Raw genomic sequence first — 20,581 nt, 5'->3', positions numbered from 1 at the left:
TAGGTCACGACTTTGGTCTCTTACCTCCGCATGTTTGCGAGAACGAGCGGATTTCTTTTCCTCTCTTGTAAACAGCTTTTTGCACGGTCAGCAGTCATTTCTTATCCGATTTTGAAGGCATTTGATAAAATGATTGGATATGGATCTTTGCAACGACGATACGGACGCATACACGCTTATACGTACATATGCAATTGCACGCAGATTCATTTTATACATAGACAATGTAATTTCTCATATTTCGTCGCGATCCGAATCATCGTCGTTTTGTTCGCGTCTCTATATCCCCACCCCTATTGTGTTCAAAGGCTTTGACGTCTGATCGTAAAGTTAAGCAAGCCTTCGCCCTTTGCGCGCGCGCGCACTATAGAGAAATCCTACGTTGCTAGGATCCTAGTTTTAATAGCGCGAATTAAAGGGAGCCGTCGTCTATTTTCAATGAAAGAAGTTTTCAATCGTTCAAAGGAACAAATTTAACTAGTAATCGTCCTGTAGCCATTCTCTGTCCGTCTCGTTTGCGGTCCTTTCCTGTCTTTTTCTCTTTCCTTTTTTTTTTTTTTTCTTTTCGTTCGTTATGTCTTCGTTTCGATTGTTTCGCACGTACGTTATTACTACAGATATACACATATCTGCCGTCGTATCTGCTCGGGTTCATCAGCAAAATCTCTTCGTGTTGTTTGCCGCATATTTGGCCGAAGCGTGTACTATCATTTTTATTTTTATTTTCTTTATTTTTGCTTCTTTTTTTTCCTTTTTCTTTTATCATACATGCGCCCGTGTGTACGCGTATAAATATAAAAGCGCCAAACGTGATCTTAAGCGAGGCTCCGATAAGGATCGATGAACTTTATATCTTCCATGCCTTTCCGATTGTCGGCCGGAAACGAGCTAATGTACAACACGTTTACTCGATTATTGATTTCATCTTTTCGTAAGGTATACGTACGTGTAGTAAAAAGAGGAAAGAGAACAAAGGAAATGTTTATAAATTGTAAACTCGCACTAAAATCGCCGACATTTGTATACATTATTACACATACAATACATTATTTCGATGATTGTTTTATTTATAAATGGTCAACAATCGAAAGAGGTATAAATATTTAACGAGTAAAGATTCGAATGATGGAGGTACGTAAGCGTACGCTTCTACGTACGTATAATTGATCGTTCTTTCATTTTCTCTTTCTTCGGTCGATCATTTAATCCAAAATTCATGCGTTGTCCGACGACGACGACAACATGCACCTTTCACCTTTCACGAGAGAGAGAAAAAAATGGAACAGAATTTGACCACTTGACTGTCGAGTATAAACTGTACTATGTACGCGAGCGATTTCGTTGTGCAAATTTTTTGTAAATTCCGCATGTTGCGAGCGAGCGAGCGAGCGAGAGAGAGAGAGAGAGAGAGAGAGAGGAATCGACAGGAAAGGAAAAACGAAAGAAAACGGTAAGAAAAAATCCTGACACGAATCGCTTCCCCTCGCGTGTTTGTTACACTCTTAGTGTAAGACGCGCCTTTACTCGAAAGATCCTTTGAAAGTTTGAAAACAAAAAAGAAAAAAGGATCGAAATTACAAAGATTATTTTTCGATGGCGTATTTGTGCGGGATTATTCGAATCGATTGACGAACGAGACTAGCTAAAAGAGGAACAAGACGTATTGCTTATCGCGTCGGAAAGTGGGCCCGTCTTTTGTGTTCTTACTATCTAGCTGATAAAAAACTAAATAAAGAATTGTTAAAAAAGAAAAAGTAATTGCGCGCGGAGGGAGAAACTCGAATCTGTACCGATTTAAAGGGAAGGATATCTTTGTACATAAGAACGGTAAAGATACGATTACGGTATACGTATAACGATGATTATAACGAAACTTTAATAATCGACCGATGGCAAAGATCGTTTAGAAGAGATAGAGAAATAGTGGTATGAGGAATATATGAATAATAATATCGACGATCGATCGTCTTTGGCGACGATCGATCTCGTTTGTCGAAGGACGAACGAGAACCTCTCGACGGGAGGAAAGTAGGAAGAGGAAGGACGATTGCATGCGTACCTAATGTTATAACGATACGAACTCTGTAATGGTTATCGATTCTCATTATATTTTTGTACATAATTGGGGAGAATTGCTCGAGAATAAAAGGAGATTGAAGAAACGGCGACGTCTCCCGAGAGGTGGTCCTTGCGGCTAAGAGAATGAGAGAGATAGAGAGAGAGAGAAAGAGAAAGTGTTTACCTTGAAAGCTTGATATGCGAAAAGATTTTGAAACGAACGGTACGCGAAAATTAGCCACTCACCGGCTCCGACCTTTCGTAGGCAAAAAATTCGATCTTTGGAATTGGACGAATAAAAGGTCGTTGAAAATAGCTAGATGAGATAAAGACATATTAGTCGTTATTATGGCTTAGGACAAGTGTCGCTCAAACAAAGGGGAGATGATGAATTAATAGAACAAAGTAATTCGATGGATGAGAAAAGTTTGAAAGAAATAACATTCGTAAATTGTGAGATGTCAATAGAGATTTATTTATCGTTTATTTATTGCAAGTTATATATTTTTATTCATAATCAAGTATATAAGAAAACGAATAAATGATCATGTTTCGTACAATGGTTGCTAAAAAGAAGGACTCGTCAATTTTATTATCGTAGATAATCTACGATATGTCGATCGTTCCTCGATCCTTTCTTCATGCCTCTCGACGATCGTCGATGGATTTGTAATACGCGCGAAAATGCAAATATTCGAAACATCGAGAAATTATATAACTGAGTCGTAGAGACTGCGTCATCTCTGGACAAGGAAGCGAATCAAAATGTAATCCCGCGTTTTTTCGTCCATCACCTCGATAAGGTTAGAATTTGGAACTATTCGACGAATACTTTCTGATAATACAAATTTGCGTTAAATCGACGCAAATTCTAGTTATCGATGATGACGACGACGACTACGACGACTACGACGACGACAACGACGACGATGACGACGACGACGACGACGACGACGACGACGACGACGACGACGACGACGACGACGACGACAATGAGGACAAAGACTGGTACTTCAGTCGTTGAAAAGAAGGAGAAGAGGATCGATCGCGTGTAAGGAGGTAAGGACACATGGTCAATAGCCGCTTATATCGTTCTGTCAACGAATCGGCAACCTTATTTAATTCGACAAAATAATCGCTTTTTCATATATAATCGAACCTATTCGAACTATTGAAGAGATCGTGTCAATTTAATCATGTTCCGTCGATATCGTAGATTAGCTGGACAAGGTTAGAACGTGAGCGGACGCATGCGCGCACGAAGCCATCATAATTTAATACCTTTTCTCGATGGGAATCCACTCGTTACGAGTGTTTCCAAAGTCCTTCCATCAAAGCGTTATCAAAAATGAATGTTATCATTAAAGTTTAATTTCGTTCGTACGATTAGACGGATTCCCTCGCTCGCGTACTTGATCTCAACGTTTTAATCTCCGAATATAGGATTTATTCGTTAAGAAACAGTAACGAATTCGTCGTTCGCATTTTACTCGAGTCATTGGGGGAAAAAGATATATACATAGAGAGAGAAAGAGTGGGAGGAAGACGCAACCAAGACGCAACCAAGACGCAACCAAGACGCAAATCAAGACGGAGCCCCGCCCGATATATTTTTAACTCGATCATCCTTGTAGCAAAGGCATAGCGAGAAAATTTATCCGCAACGTGCACGCGATGTGTCGAGCCATGATTCTAGGTTAGAAAATTCGCGAGTGCGAAAGAAACGTGCGCGCGCGTGCGTGCGTTCTTCGACTCCGTTCCAGGGAGGAAGTCTCATACTTTTCTCTCGGGGCACTTATCTCCTATAGAAAGATAAGACGACAGATAAATGTCGAGGAAATAAGGCTGAACTTTAATCGATGCCGAGCATCGTCTTCTTTCGGAAAAGGAGGCGATAAGGAAAAAATCAAAACTGTGCCTCGCTGGTATGTACGCTCGAATCTTGGCTCGTTTCTTTTTTCTTTCTTCTCTTTTCTTTCTCTCTCTCTCTCTCTCTCTCTCTCTCCCTCCCTCCCTCCCTGTCAACCCTCTTTGCCTCGCCGTCGAACATTCCTTGCCTTTCCGCCAAAATATTCTTGTTTACATCTTATACGCATAATGACTTCTTTTTTTTCTGTCATCTATCATATTTCGTTGACATAATATAAAAATAAATATAAGAAACGAGAGACGAAGGCGAAAAGACGATCGACGCGATCGATCGGAAAAGGCGCGAAGTCTGTGCTGCTGGTGTTTGCCGAGGCGACAGCGATTAAAATAGACCGCGATTCTTCGGCCTAGTCATTATCTATTATTAGGGATTTTCGTTGGTAGTCCTAGGACGGATTAAAAAAAAGTGCAATTTAAATTTTCAAAGGCGAACGCGCCTTTTTGACGTTTCGCTTAATTTCTTGGATATAATTAATTTGCGCGGGTTCCTCGACGTCCATTAATATCGGAGCAAGTGCATTAAAGAAAGCTTCGCGATTTGAATACAGGGAGCACGTAATAAAACGGAGCACTCGACATAACATTGTAATCTGTATTCGTATTTACCTTATTCTACGTGCGCATATCCAATAGACGGAATAACGACAATGACCGTCAATTATTTTTACGCGTTATACAAATAAACAGTATATGCATATTATTTTCCTTTCGTTTATCGTCTTTTATACGCGTTATCTGGCAAAATAGTTAAAGCCGGCCTAAAATCGACCGTACACGGTCGAGAGAGAGAGAGAGAGAGAGAGAGAGAGAGAGAGAGAGAGAGAGAGAGAGAGAGAGAGAGTGGGAGGAAGACGCAACCACGACGTAACCAAGATGCAAACCAAGACGGAACCCCGCCCGATATATTTTTAACTCGATCTTCCTTGTAGCAAAGGCATAGCACGAAAATTTACCCGGAGTGTGCATGCATTCTTCGGCTCCATTCCGAGGAGGAAGTCTCGTACTTTTCTCTCGGAGCACTTATCTCCTATGAAAAAATAAGACGACAAATATGTCGAGGAAATAAGGCTGAGCTTTAATCGATGCCGTGCAACGTCTTCTTTCGGAAAAAGAGGCAATAGGGAAAAAATCGAAACCGTGCCTCGCTGGTATGTACGCTCGATCTTGGCTCGTTTCTTTTTTCTTTCCTTTCTTCTCTCTCTCTCTCTCTCGGTCAACCCTCTTTGCCTCGCCATCGAACATTCTTTGCCTTTCCGCCAAAATATTCTTGTTTATATCTTATGCGCATAATGATTTCTTTTTTTCTGTCATTATCATATTTCATTGGCATATAATATAGAAATAAATATAAGTAACGAGAGACGAAGGCGTAAAGACGATCGACGCGATCGATCGGAAAAGACGCGAAGACTGCGCTGGTGTTTGCCGAGGTGACAAGGATGAAAATAAATTTCGATTCTTCGTCTTTGTCATTATTTATTATTAGGGATTTTCGTTGGTAGTCCTAGGAGGAACTAAAAAAAAAGTGCAATTTAGATTTTCAAAGGCGAACGCGCCTTTTTGACGTTCCGCTTAATTCCTTGGGTATAATTAATTTGCACGGGTTCCTTGACGACCGTTAATGTTGGAGCAAGTGCATTGAATAACGCTTCGCGATTTGAATACAAGGAGCACGTAAAACGAAACGGAAGCACTCTACGTGACATTGTAACCTGTATTCGTAATTACCTTATTCTATATGCGCACATCCAATAGACGGAATATCGACACAATGACCGTCAATTATTTTTTCCCGTTATGCAATTAAACAGTATATGTATATTATTTTCTTTTTGTCTATTATACGCGTTATCTGGCAAAATAGTTAAGGAGAGCATAAAATCGACCGTACACGATCGAAAGAGAGAGAGAGAGAGACCTTTTTACGATTCGAGACCTTGAGATTCTTATATACCCGATCCGGAATTCTCTCTTCCGCATTATAAAAAATTCTTATAATTTCGTACCTTGATAAGCGCGACTCGTTGATATCCAACTTTCTCATTTTCCTTCGATTTGTGCGAAAAGCACAATCGTTTCTTATTCCCTCGGGCGGAGGAACGATTGCCGTAAGAAACGAACTTACGCGTCTGGAATCGCTTTTATAGATATAACGACGCACGACTCTGAATGATCATTTATATATTCCGATCGTGTAGATTCACGAGAGGGCTTCTACGAAGAACGTGGCCTTCGACCGACTCCCCGCATCGCATTCGACGCAGTCAGATATATATTGTAAATGCTCGACCGATAAGTCTGACGATTTTAACGAACGAACGCTTCTTCCTTTCTTTCTTGTTCCGGTCATACCGAGACAGACTACCTTGGCATAACGAATTCTTTCTTTTTCAAGTTTTCTTTTTCTTTTTCTTATAGCGTACATAATCGAGAACAGCATATGAAATTTTCTCCGATCGGTCGGTGATTCGAATAACGCGAGAACCGCGAACCGTTGTTTCTCCCGCAAATTCTTCCTCGTGCATGCGTAACTCGAAAAACCGAAGAAAAACCGATAAATGAAAAAAGAACGTTCATAAGGTCGTCCAATAGGATCTTTCTTCACCCGAATAATACGTTTCGATACGTTCGAACGAAGAATTTAGAATAGGATCGCCGTAATCGTTCTTCGTCTGAGCCAAGTTTGAGTATTTACCTCTTCTAATCGACCTCGTCCGTATCTTCCGTACGACGATACCGCCGACGTACTACTACTATCTTACTTCTTCCTTTCTATATTCTTCCATATAGCGAAATCCAAATCGAATATCCATATAGCGAAAGCTGATGCCGATCGATAAAACGATCTAACGTAACCGATCGAACGGATCGAACGAGCGCCGTATTGTAAATCGCCGAAGGAATCGGAATCTATTTCTCCGACACGCTCTATTCGATTTGTTTCTTCCTATTTCATCGCAAATATGTAATTAGCCTTGCCGTCCGGCTCGGCGATTATTGCGCGTAGAAAATTGCGTGGGTATCTTACGAAAGATCGTAACTCGGCGGTTTCGGTGTCGAAAAGAGGTCGTTTAGCGAACGTTTCGCGCGCACGCGCGCATTATGTCAATTATTATAATACGTACGGAATATTATCAAATGCTGTAAAGATAAGTACGATCGAGGGTTATGCCCTTTTTTCTTCCGTCGTTTGCTCTTATTCTTCCTTGGGCGAAGACATTTTTAAGAGAACTTTTTACAACAACTTTTATTTCTCCGATGAATATAAAATTATTTATTATCGAAAGAAGGATATAAACGTCTGGTCTATGAATTATTATGAATTATTGATGTATACACACAAGATTATAATAAGGTTTAGTGTCGATTCCTCGGCCTATATGCTTCCGAATATATTTCTATTACGATTATCCCTAGGTGCTTAGTAAATAAGCGCAAAGAGAAAAAGCGAGCGTTTTCGTTTGATCGCGTATAAGTCAGTAGGGTGCGCCATTGAATATAATCAATGTGTACATAGGAATTAAATGTCTCTATTTATGTTTTTCCTACTATAAGTCCGATGTAAAATTACGTGACGTATTTGAAAATGCAAATGTTCCCTTTTTTCAGAGTCGATTGGTCGATCGGCTATGGACTTTGTTATTTTGTCATCGTTGGAAAGATTCCTTGACCCGTTACTACAAAGTCCACTTTTTCAAGCGAACGAACGGATGAACGAACGAATGAATTTCTTGATCCGTTCCAAATCGATCCTTGAATCAAATCTTTCGGACGATCTTCTTCCCGGACGATTCTTAAATCATCTATGTCAATACATGATTATCCAAATACGTATATATATATATATATATATATATATATATATATATATATATATAAATTTTCTTAGAATTTGTAAAATTTTTTAATTCATCTACCATCGTTTACAAAAAAATTAATGGCTACTCATTTCCTTGCCAATGTTATTTCAAATGACGTCATCGATGTATTTCTTGCAATTAATGAAGGCATTGAAGACAAAGGCTATTTCAATGCTTGATCAAATTCGTATAATTACGTGAATAATGCAGCATATTCGTACGTACACGTGTGTAAGCATGATTAAGAGATTTACGGATACTTCTTGGCGCTATAGGAGAGTGGAAAAAGAGCGTGACATCGCGGAAGGTAGATAGGATGGGGAGACCGGTGTATCAACATGGCGACTCGGTTAAAAGCAATGAACCGGCGTCAGATCTGTCAGTTCGCAAGCCGCGCGCTCAGTCCGCATATTCTAAGTGTACATACATATGTGTATATATATATATATATATATATATATATATATATATATATATATATATATAGTTGTAGCTTTTTCACCGATAGTTTATATCCTTTCTTTCTTTCTCTCTCTCTCTCTCTCTCTCGCGCGCCCCCTCCCCTCCTTATTGCCACTCGCCGTTCTATCTCGGTGGTCAATTTTATACATTTTCGTATCGTTTCTTTTTTCTTTCATTTCCTACATTCTTGATTTTATTCTAAAAATTTGTTCATTATAAAAGCAGAAAAAGAGGGAGAGAGGGAGAGAGAGAGAGAGAGAGAGAGAGAGAGAGGGACAAAGTCGAAGAGAAGGAAGAAAGGAGAAAGTCGTTCGATCGGTTTATCTTGTTCATAGTGTTGTCGTCGAGCAACGCTTGTGTGTGTGCATCGAGTTCTTATAAAATCGACATTGTTACGCCAAGCTATTACGCATACGGGACTGACTACGTTGGACTTTCTTGGGGATTTTGGTAAGCGATAAATGAATCATCGTTCACACCACTATTCCAATTCGTCGATTTAAATATTTATTTCGCATTCATGTTTCATTGAATATTAATAAAAAAAGAAGAATCTCTTTGATTCGCAATTGCGAATATGATAAATTTCGGCTAAATTTCCTAATTTGTTACGACTTTGTCGCGTCTTACGCGAGGGAGGTATCGATAAAAGATGGAGAATAAAGGGATTGCGAAGAATTTTATCCGAGAAGGAATCGATGCGATCTCCTTTTGTCATTAACGATGCATCTGATACATGCACGTGCCCATTCGATTTCAGTTCGTTTCGCGGTTCGTCTCTGTTGAGAACGAGAGAGAAAGGCAGAAAGGAACGTGATAACATTTAATGGACATATTTATAGTCGTTTACTAAGCTCAGTCGCTCCGTGGGGGCCACGAGAATACGAGTAACTTGGCTCCAAACAAATTCATTTTGTCTACGGCGAAAGCGAGAATAAATCATATAGATATATTTCTTCCAATCTTCGCGTTACGTCCTACAATATTACATTATATATCTCTATAATATTACATTTGAATTTTGAGACTTGAATAGCAAAATAAATAGATCCGATATCGAAGTGTCTTGTAAATATTTTTGAAACAAAAAAAAAAAAAGAAAACGTACGCGCACCCATAGAATTTCGCGATCGTATTTAAGATTAAGTATAGAAAATAAACATGGAGGATATTTTCGTCGACATCACTGACGGCCTTATGTCTTTTACCTCGGTAAGCTTTACGAATTGTCAACCGACGGATGGCGGGCCGTCATCGGTACACAAGGTCGAGCGTGCACCTTAAACGGCAACTTCCTCTTACTATCTAATAAATACTTTAGAGTAATTTCGAATAGTATGGCGTATAATCTCGACGCTATCTCACCCGTATCTCAAATTCTCTAATATCGTTACCCATTATCGATTACAACTTCGACACGTGTTCTCGGGAAAAAATAAAGAAGCATAACTCTTTATTTCTTTCGACCGATTCGTCATCCTCCCCTACAAACTCTACTTTCATTAGATACCTACAAATCCTAATTTCATTTGACATTAGTAAAATTAATAAATATAGTCATTTTCATCGTTCCTCGTGATATCATCATTTGTAATAACCCCGATAAGGAAGTATTATTGTTATAAGAATTGTTTCTTTGCGAGAGCAGAGAAACGTGCGTTCTCAGATACATCTCTTGGAAAGTAACGTAGCTCTCTCGGTTTCTTCAACCTCTCCGTCCGCGAATCCCTATCTTTAGAAATAAATCGAGCACGCTCGCTTTCGAGGATAACGACCGGCCTGTTGTTATGCGCGATAAAATACGTAAACTATTGTGACGATGGGAAGGAAGAGGAGAGGTTTTTCCAACGCCACCTTTTCAAATCCACTTTTAAATGGATACATACTTAATGTAGCGTAAACTCAAATAGGATCGCTTTGTCTCAGCACATGCTCGTCACATATATATACCTATCTCGTAAACGGGTTTTTATCGAAAGACTATTGGCTAAGATTGAACGGTCAACAAAGACGTCTTTCAAGACGTCAAGCGATTTTTCGTTATATTTTGGATCGATTCGATCGCGCGCTCATTCGTTTCTCTAACAACGAAAAGTGAGCGAGACGAGAGAAAAAACAATGTAAAAGAAATATGTGTGCGCGTGTGTATATTTTTTTTTTCTTTTCTTTTTTTTCTTCTCGCTATGAAAAGTACTATCGATTCGATTTGACCTTATTTTAAAAGTACATACTCGTCGCGTAAATCGAGATACTCCGCGATTGGCACAACGTTTACAAAACATGCCATGTCTCAAGGATTACGAAACGCGAGCTCCTCTTTTCTATCGGCTCGCTCTTGCACACGTTTAAAAGTTATTTACCTGGGTCGCATGGACATCTTGACATTGTAAGTACGTACGATACAAGTCGTGCCTCGAATTCAAATCGAGTCGAAATCGAGTTGATTTTGAAAGCAAAGAACTATTGAAGGAAACAAATTTCTAATAGTATTTACCTAAATAGAATGTCATTTCTTATAAGTGACTCATCTCTGTAAACGATTTTTTAGACGATCGTATTAATATGATCCTCAACGAGTGCCGGTAAGAAGCTATCGTGATAGAGTAGAGCGATAACGCACGGATCGTCTGCGCGTTTGTATAACGATAAATCGAGCGACGTACGATAATGGACAATAAATCATTCGACGAGATATACAGAGATTTTTGATGCCAAGAAGGACGCCAAAACGAAAAGAGAAGAAAATGTTAAATTTTGGTATTCGTGATCTCGGGAAAGGCACAAATGCACGCCAACTTCTCTATTTATTACATGAGAGAAGATTGCGACACACGAATGTGAATTTTCTGAAACAAATCGAATCTTGCTTTCTCTCGACCACTGGCGGCGCCGCTGCCCTCGCCTTAGTATTAGCCGACAAATTTTGCGAGATTGTACGTCTATCAGACTATTGGAGCTATATCATAGAAACTTATGCTAAAACGAAAACGAAAGGTCTTCGTTAAAGAAATGAAGTTGAAAGAGACCGCGTTAGTGCTTTCGCGTTTCTTCGTCGTCGTCGTCGTCGTCGTCGTCGTCGTCGTCGTCGTCGTCGTCGAGAAAATACTTTAATACAGCGATTATATAAAAGGAATTGTTTCTCTCTCTCTCTCTCTCTCTAGCTCGATCGCTCGTTCGCTCGCTCTCTCTCTCTCTCTCTCTCTCTCTCTCTCTCTCTCTCTCTCTCTCGCGCTCAACTCGTAGTCCGCTCTCTTTCCTCATCACGACGTAGCATCACGCGCTGCCATTAATACGTTAGGCCTTATGGCAGCGCGGTGCGCTCGCGCGCACCCGCGAAACTCCGTAAGTCGCGAGTTCTTTCAGCGAGTTCTCTCAGCTATGCACTTTCGCTCCTCGCCGTTGCGGCTGCTGGGTACGATGGTGCATACTAGTGCTCGATATCCAGACGAGTTTTTCCATTGCAAGAGGAACGCGCGTCTAAGATCTTACAGGTGCGAGAATGACGGGTCTCTCTGCGATTTAATATTTATCTCTTAAATATATCACGCTCGTGGGTGGGTGTGTGTGTGCGTGTGCGCCTTTGCGTTACAACAACCTTGCCCCGTTTCATCTTTATCATTCTTCCTAATAACATGTCGCACGTGACAATATACAATTCCTTCATTCCACGTTACAACGAATAATAAAACTATCGCGAAATTATATACCTTAGATCGATCGAAAATTTCGTAAATACATTTGCATTTGAAGGTAAGAGAGAACAGAACGTAACACGCTCGTCTTTCTGCACTCTATGAGAACGGGGGCTACGTATCGGCCTCGATGCAGCCTCTAATTGCCATCTTTAAGTTTAAAGTGAACTCAATTGCTTTCCTACGGTGACATGATCGTTGAATCTCGTCAATTCTCAGAGGCCTATTCAAATTAATCCCTTTGTCCTTTGCGACTTTTCCCCATCGATAAAAATGGAATTTCTTCGAGGAATAAAGTAGAATCGCCGATGAGGAGCAAAAGGGGAGTCGTACGTACATTTTTCTCTGCCGTTTAGCACCGGATAGAGACCAACGATACGTTGGTATAAAATGACGAAAAAAAAAGGTAGCTAGGTAGGTAGATAGGTAGGTATAGATAGATAGTTTCGTAGCACACATATAAACGCGTAACGATGAACGATTTTCTTACGCAACGACACAATCCTCTCTCGCTCTTTTGCAATATACGTACACACCCACACAGACACACGCGCGCTCGAGCAAAGACAGACAGGCAGACAGATACGAGTTTGAGCTCGAGCGTGTGGAAGCCATGGCCCGTTTTCCGTGCTCGAACCGTTATTATGTATACAGTTTTCGCAATATATTCTCAAGGTATTTTGTTTGCTCGACGCGTTTTCGAGTTTACGTTTTGCAAGCGAGCAAAAGGATCGGTTGCGATGATTTTGCGATCATACGCAAGGTAAATATACGATTTCTATCAGCGAAGGACAAGAGGAGCCTGACCGAGCCGAGCCTCTTAGCGTCGATACCAATTGGTACACCTGAAAGATTTGGATAGACCCAATCTATATGTCCGTGTACACGTAACACACCGCGACATTTATAATAGGTCGAAGGACATTTCTTTCGAATTCCTCCAATCTCCCTCCTGCGTGAGATGAGGAAACAGATTGAGAAGGGGAAAAAAAAAGAAAAAAAGAAGAAAAAGAAAAGAGAATTAAAAATTAAAAGGTAAATGTTTAGCTCGAGAAAGAGCGTGCGCTCGATCTAATCGATTCATAAAGAATATGCGTACGTATAACTCACGTGTACTTGACTTACGTGAATGCGCGCGATCGTAATACGGAAATTCGAGGTCGCTTCGATTCATGGTCGATTTTATAATGTTCGGTCTGGACGTAGGCGAAATACATTATGAAAATAAAAATAAAGAAGTTCCGGAGCGCGCGTCGGAATTTCGAATAAAAGTTCGACGAAGAATATTCTTGTCTCCGGGCGGACGTTACGCAATGCGCTCGCGCTCGCATATATAATCTTAATGCTACTATCGCAAATACCTAAGCCTAGGCTGGCATAGGCGATTCTTAGCGCGCGAAACTTTGTCCAAGAAATGGCGTTATTTCCTGAAGAAAAATTTTCCACGAGCCAACGATCGTTATCCGGACTCGAGGATGAAAGGAACGTTTCGCTCAAGTAACGAATCGCGTCAACTTCGATCTTAAGAACTTTTTATTTAATTACGATTCTCTTTTCGCGATGCCCCCCCCCTCTCTCTCTCTCTCTCTCTCTCTCTCAGAGAACAGATTAATAGGTGAAAGGTCGTACGTCGAACGAGAGAAGACGCGCCGACGCTTTACGAAACTTTCCTCGCTAATACAATGTGTTCGTCTCTCTATCTATCTTTCCACAGAAATACCTACAAGATTTCTCTTATATTCGACGAATGTATGCGATGGATGTAATTCATAGATATGTCGTCGAATATAAATCCTCTGTACGAGCTAGTATAGAACGAATTCTTAAGCGCGTATTCTTCGGTTTCTTCGGCAGATATCTGCATTTATTTGCAAAACGTGACTTCTTTGTTTCAGGAGGGATACGTGCCGAGCCTTTATTCTAAATTTCCAGGACGAAGCTGTCTGCCCTCGTCCATAAACAAAATGTCGATTATAATTCAATACGTGGACCGGTTCCACGAAATCTTGGACAAACACGCAGGTATGTACGCACTTGAACCTATCTCGTTTAACATATACCAATCGCGCATCTACGTGTATACGCATAGGTATATGTCCCATGAGAGATATTATTTAGCTTTCAATACTCGTCGCGGAGCCCTCGAACAAGTGTCATCTGATCTTCAGGGTCATTTCTTCGAGACGCAAACCGGAAACACTATCGATCGTTTTTTCTATCGATCTTTCCTCGTTCATAAGTTTCCTTTCGATGGCTCTGTCGAGCTAATGATTCTTTCTTAATCATTTTGACTTTTTTATTGGCCTATTAGTGCCAATTTATTTTTTTCTTCGATCGTGATGTTGAATAAAACGATTTAAATGTTAAATTTCTTTCCACGGATAGTGACATTTTTTTTCTTTCCACGACGACTATATCTGATTATTTAATGACGGAAATATATGATTATACAATAACGTCACGTAAAAGTAATTTTAACAAAGATCATTAAAGTTAGCTTTAACGTCTACATAATGAACAAAAATAGATATTTTTTCTCTTTTCTCTCTTTGCTTTTCTTTTTCTTTTTTTTCCTCCTCCCCAAAGGAAGAACGATGGTCGAACGGATCCCGATCGTTAAGTCGCTAATTAAAGTCGAGAAGAAGATTCGACATCGGCCAAAAGAGAATTAAGCGTTGTCTCCTTCGCGTTTTACAATATCGTTAATAAGCTCTAATCTATTACAATTTCCATTTCTCTCGACAGATGCTTCTTTCTCTATAAAATAATTTATTGACTGGCATACACATAAAGGTAAATTTCAATGAATATATATATATATATATATATATATATATATATATGTGTTAGAACCGAATAATATTATTATTGACAATTAGCAGTTTAAACGAACGATAGTACGTCGATGATATTTATTATTTTTTCAAAGTTATCGAAAAGCATCGTGTTTTCCTCGTAAGAATCTACTCGACGTTCATTAAAAATGTGTCAATTTACCGCCACTGGCATATTTCCGTCGAACGTATGCAAATTCAAACATTGAATGTTATAAAACGTTGAAGAACTATGCAAAAACAACTCGATAAACTGATGAATAAAAAATACGATTTGATATTAACATAAGTCCAAAGTGAGTATTCATAAATTATCATGAACGTGTATATATGCATATTGCGTTTCAAATGAAAATAATTGACTTTTGAACTTGGATCGTAAATAAAGATCGGTCGTGTAGGAAGAACAAGAAAAGTGACAAACTGTCATAAGAGCCGATGCTACCGAATTGTAAACAAACATCGTCACGCGAACGTCGAATGCGTTTGTAGATTCGATCGTATTTATTCATAGTTTGTATCTAACGTGTCGGGTGATTTCGACGATAGGACAGGCAGGAAACGTTAACGCAAGAAGGAAATACAGTGGAGGAATACGCTATGGTATATGCGTTGATTGAGAGTTAATGATTATAAAGAAATTAATAATACGCAAAGATGCTTATATTGTTTATTCGAATGATTAAAACTTTTATCGTTTGTATCGTTCGTTCCTTTTCTATAGACGCACGAACGACGAACTGGCTATTGATGAGATCTCCCTTTCCAACTCTATTCATATGTCTTACTTATATATACATCGTCAAAGTTTTGGGACCAAAGCTGATGGAAAATCGAAAGCCCTTTCAACTGACGAACGTTCTCATAGTTTATAATTTGCTCCAAGTGATCTTCTCGGCGTGGCTCTTCCACGAGGTAAGTCCTTAACAATTTCTTTCCCCTCTTTCATCCTTTTCCAACGTCAAGAAAATCGTAGAGCCTTTAACGAATTTATCGATATCATCATCCATCACTCGTTAACTTGTCACTTCGATACGCGAGAATATCTTCTAGCGCTACCTTGGTAGCGCTCCGATTGGACAGAGATCAATCGACCAGCCGAGAGTACGTTCCACCCACGGATTTCTATGTTAGAACAGCATAATTTCATTTATTTTGGAAATACAGTGCCTGATGGGTGGATGGTGGAGCCACTATAGTTTCCATTGTCAGCCTGTGGATTATTCGAACAGCCCGACCGCAATAAAGGTAAGTTATCAACGAGCGATGTTAGTTACATGAGAGGACTCTCGTCGATCTTGAAAAAGAGAATAAGACATGTGTGCAACGAGACTATTATGGACTGTAACAAATCCATCGTTGTAGATAATAGTAGTCTTTAAATTGGTTCATCCTATTATGCTTGGCTGACGGGACGTGGATGATGTAATTGCATTTTTTTTCCTCTCAACATTCATACTTTTTAGCCTTCGTCTTTGGACTTTCGTAGGTAGAGCAATAAGAGGAAAGAAATGGTCGAAAGAATTCTGCATTTTTCCATTTCAATCACTTTCGAAGAACTTTATATTCCATATTCGAATGTATCTATTGGGTTGGCAAGTAAGTGATTGCGTATTTTCTTCTTATTTGAAATCCGGCAATCATTTAGTTGTCAACCCAATACAATACTATACGCTTATATTTTCTAGTCTAATTTCTTTCTTTCTCCTCTCTCTCTCTCTCTCTCTCTCTCTCCCCCTCTCTCCCTCTCTCTCTCTCCCCCTCTCTCTCTCTCTCTCTCTCTCTCTCTCTCTCTCTCTCTCTCTCTCTCTCTCTCTCTCTCTCAAGTAGCATATTGACGGTTGTGGTTGCAGATAGGAATGTCCGGATGGCTGACTGGAGAGTATTCTTTAAAGTGTCAACCTGTAGACTACAGTGAACGACCCCAAGTACTAAGGGTGAGAGGTCTTGTGTTCCCTATTAACCCATTAAAGTAATTATGTACTAATAAATTGTACAATTGCTTTCGATTTTTTTATGGTAATAGTAACGTTTGATTCGAGAGTAGTAAAGTTTGATCGATCCGATTCAATTTAAATAATTAATATATTGATAACTATGATCCGATCTTTAATACTTTCAAATGAAATTGTGTAAAATTTGAAGTTCGACATATGCTAACTTTATGTAACTAACATTTTAACAATAAGATAGACAATTAGATGATGAAAACAAGTAGTGTTGGTAATTGTAGTTGATAAAAGTAGTATTTGGTAGATACCAGCATAATCATTGTTTAATGTTGTAACATCGGTATATATGTATATAGAGGGAGTAATGAGTAGACCAGCTTCGTGCTTATTCATAGATTTTTTCCTATTTCTTTTAACATACGACGAGACTAGAATACGATCGACTTACGCCATAATATCGTATCAATTGCAAAATGAAAAGAAAGAGAAATAAACTAATCGTTGTGAAATGATGGAATTATTAGATGAAGAATATAAATAAGAACATTAATCATATCGATGATCTTAGATGGTGCACGCCAGTTGGTGGTATTACTTTTCGAAATTTACGGAGTTCATGGATACGGTAAGCGGCACCACAATCATTCTAACTATCTCTAATGAAATGAACAGTAAACCTGAGATGCAATGCTTTATCTTTCAGATCTTTTTTGTACTGAGAAAAAAAAATAACCACGTGTCGATGCTTCATGTTATCCATCACGGCTGCATGCCAATGTCCGTCTGGTTTGGCGTTAAATTCACTCCTGGTATGTCATTCGCGCGCGCGTGCGCGCGCGAGAGAGAGAAAGATATTTCAATCTGATATACAGATATACATGTTCCATCTGATATAATTTGGAATCATCGTTTCAGGCGGTCACTCAACCTTCTTTGGATTACTCAACACCTTCGTACACATTATCATGTACACGTACTATTTACTCGCCGCTCTAGGGCCAAAAATACAGCCTTACCTCTGGTGGAAAAAGTATCTTACGGCCTTCCAAATGATCCAATTCGTATTAATAATGATACACGCCTTCCAATTGCTCTTCATCGACTGCGATTATCCGAAAGCCTTCGTCTGGTGGATCGGCATGCACGCCATTATGTTCTTCTTCCTCTTCAACAAGTTCTATCAGCAAAATTATCAACAAAAGAAGACTACTAAAAAGATGACAAGTAATGGTATTGCAAATGGCAAAGCGAACGGCGTCATCTCAAATGGCAATATCGCCAGCAACGGCACGATAAGAAGGGATGCTGCGGATTATTACGTTAAAGGAGAGAGTTTAGCAGCGACAGAATTCAACCTTCGAAAAGGTTATCTTCTGAACGAGTGACCCAAGCAAAAAATTCATCGTCGTTGTTCTTCCTCTTCTTTGCCACCAAATGCCTTCAAGTCACATCGACAGCTCGTTAAAATGATAACCGCAACGTGGATCTCTCCTCCTTGGCTCATCCATCTTCCTCATTTGATATTTAACACTTTTGTTTTTTCTATCTCTCCAAACCTTGCGCCGTTCTTTAAACTTTCAATTCCTCTTCCTTGCCTTCATAGGTACTTTTTTAAAATCTACCGAGTTAAAGTTAAAGACGAAAGGAGAATAATTTTTATTCGACCAAAATTCGCTTTTTCATCCTCTTTCCCCTTTATCCCGTTCGAAAGGTATATACGTATATCGTTGGATGACACGTGTCTTTTTAAAAAAGAGGAGATTAAAGGGAAGCGCGCATCAGGGCCATCGTGTGTACAACAAAAAGCACATGCTTACAAGTACGTAATCGATAACGACGATTTCGTTTCGCGATATCGTCTCTCTTGGGATTTCTTGTCTTTCTTTCTATAAATCAAATGATAATAATTAATCGATACGTTTAAGGTACGCGTTTCCGTATCTTGGAAATACTTTACCGCAAAACTCTCGCTATCGAAGGAATCGTGACGGTGGAAGGAAATCCTCTTAGAGATCGGTTAACTTTCTTATTCCATCGTTCTTTTTACTCGTTTCCTCGTTGCATTCCATAAGATTTGCGATGTGAATATTATTATTTCGACTTGCTCGAACGAATAGCTTCGTGAGAATATCTGACTTGTTAAAGTGGAATATATAGGCGAGCTCGCGATGCGTCTAATGTTGTACATAATAAATTGAACGGGCAGTAATGTTAAACGATGAGGAACAATGCAACCGTAAGCGTAGCGACTTGTGTCGTGTCTCGCGCGTCCACGTGTATCTGTCTGCTGTCTGTGTGTCTGTGGGTGTATGTGTGTGTGTGCGTGCGTGAATGCCATGACGTCGCGCAAAGCGAAGAAAACCGTGGTCTCGATGATGTTTTTCAAAAAAGGAAAAAAAAAGAAAGACATACGTATATGTGTGCGTGCATTAGTGCTTGTGCGTGTATATGTATATTCTAAGGACGATCATAATCGTACTCCTGGTTGCTCGTTCACCAGCTCGTTCGATTTTTCGACTTCATTTTTATTCGCATTACATTAAATTACGACCACCAATTTCACTCGCTTTGGATGTCTCTCGTACAACCCTGTATATAGATAGATTAGTTTTGTATTATCTAGAAAGATCGAGGTATATGATGCTATGCCGTCAATACACCACTAATGAAATGATATATACATGTGTGTGTGTGTGTGTGTGTGTGTGCGAGAGAATGAATTAAAGGGGATGATAATGCGATTACTTCCTCGAGAATATAATCTTTGGAGATAGTAAATAAGCGCACGATAATCATAATTAATGTGCGCGTGCATATTTGTGTGTACAAATGTTAACACTCGTCGAGATGAAAGAAATATTGTTTTACATATTTGCGGCTATGTACATAAGGATTCTTCGATAATGCGCCCTCTACAATATCTTTTGAAAAGATAGCTTTATTATTACTTTCTTTTTCTCTCTGTCCAAAAACGATCATTTGTTCGGTGCCCCTCTCGTTACATTTGAACGAGATTAAGATCTCTATTAAAAGGAAAGAAAATAATAATAAGGAGAAGCTGCTAATTATTCTTCTTTCTATCGGCAGGGAGTTTGAAGTTGTATCGTTATAAATATTTCTCCGCATTCAAAAGCCGACTTATTGTATCACACGTGAATACTGCCTAGTTTGTATTTGAAATATTCAGTCGAATCGGGGTGGGTTAATAAAGTAGGAGAGAATTGTACAATATTATATTCTTATATAGGGGTATGTTTTATAGTCAAATTTATGAATTTGCGGTGAGTCCGTTCGCGACACATGATGTATTTTTGTTAATAATAAAATACTATGCATTATAGGAACGACAATTTGAAACTAACGCTAATTCGTTATTGGAACGCTATCGACCGCATAAAATTTATACGTAAAACGTGATAAGCTCGTAGCTCAGATGGCGCTGCGAAAAGCTTCATGTAAGCCTCATTTGGTATAATTCCCTTAACAAATTTTTTCCATCGAAAAACATAGAAAATCTTTTATGCGAAAATAGTCAGTTCCATTGTCATGTAGAATAACCTAATCCTTTAAAATATATAGAAAATAAATAATATTTGCGACACGCTAGTCACCCTTACAATACCATTTATCTGGAGCATTGATAACAGAAATATTGATATCGATGGGCGAGATATTCCCTTCGTCGTAAATGATTAAAGAAAATCGAAATTGTATATAAGAGAATCTAGTAGATTTCATATACGTACTTTTCTTATTTCTGGTATATTTTTACTCTCACCATGTATATGACATGA

At 39.2% G+C, this 20,581-nt stretch overlaps 1 protein-coding gene across 10 annotated transcripts; it reads left to right on the top strand.

Annotated features, from left to right (window-relative positions):
* Window positions 1-2,964: 2,964 nt before the first annotated feature.
* Window positions 2,965-20,137, top strand: LOC124430465 (elongation of very long chain fatty acids protein AAEL008004-like). Of its 10 annotated transcripts, none has more exons than XM_046977082.1 (9): window positions 3,661-3,983; window positions 8,645-8,759; window positions 13,897-14,023; window positions 15,560-15,750; window positions 16,003-16,083; window positions 16,689-16,772; window positions 17,356-17,412; window positions 17,491-17,596; window positions 17,703-20,137. In XM_046977082.1, the coding sequence occupies exons 3-9, from the start codon at window positions 13,966-13,968 to the stop codon at window positions 18,170-18,172; spliced, it is 1,047 nt and encodes a 348-aa protein (XP_046833038.1). In that variant the 5' UTR covers window positions 3,661-3,983; window positions 8,645-8,759; window positions 13,897-13,965; the 3' UTR covers window positions 18,173-20,137. The 10 variants fall into 10 exon arrangements, with proteins under 10 accessions (XP_046833049.1, XP_046833067.1, XP_046833038.1 ...); XM_046977061.1 differs by lacking the exon at window positions 3,661-3,983 and adding an exon at window positions 8,117-8,266; XM_046977093.1 differs by lacking the exons at window positions 3,661-3,983; window positions 8,645-8,759 and adding an exon at window positions 2,965-3,117.
* Window positions 20,138-20,581: the final 444 nt, after the last annotated feature.

The sequence above is a fragment of the Vespa crabro genome, chromosome 1 (genome assembly GCF_910589235.1).
Source record: "Vespa crabro chromosome 1, iyVesCrab1.2, whole genome shotgun sequence".
Classification (NCBI taxonomy): Eukaryota; Metazoa; Arthropoda; class Insecta; order Hymenoptera; family Vespidae; genus Vespa; species Vespa crabro.
The sequence above is the reverse complement of the archived record's forward strand: the minus strand, read 5'-3'. Positions and strand labels throughout refer to the sequence as shown.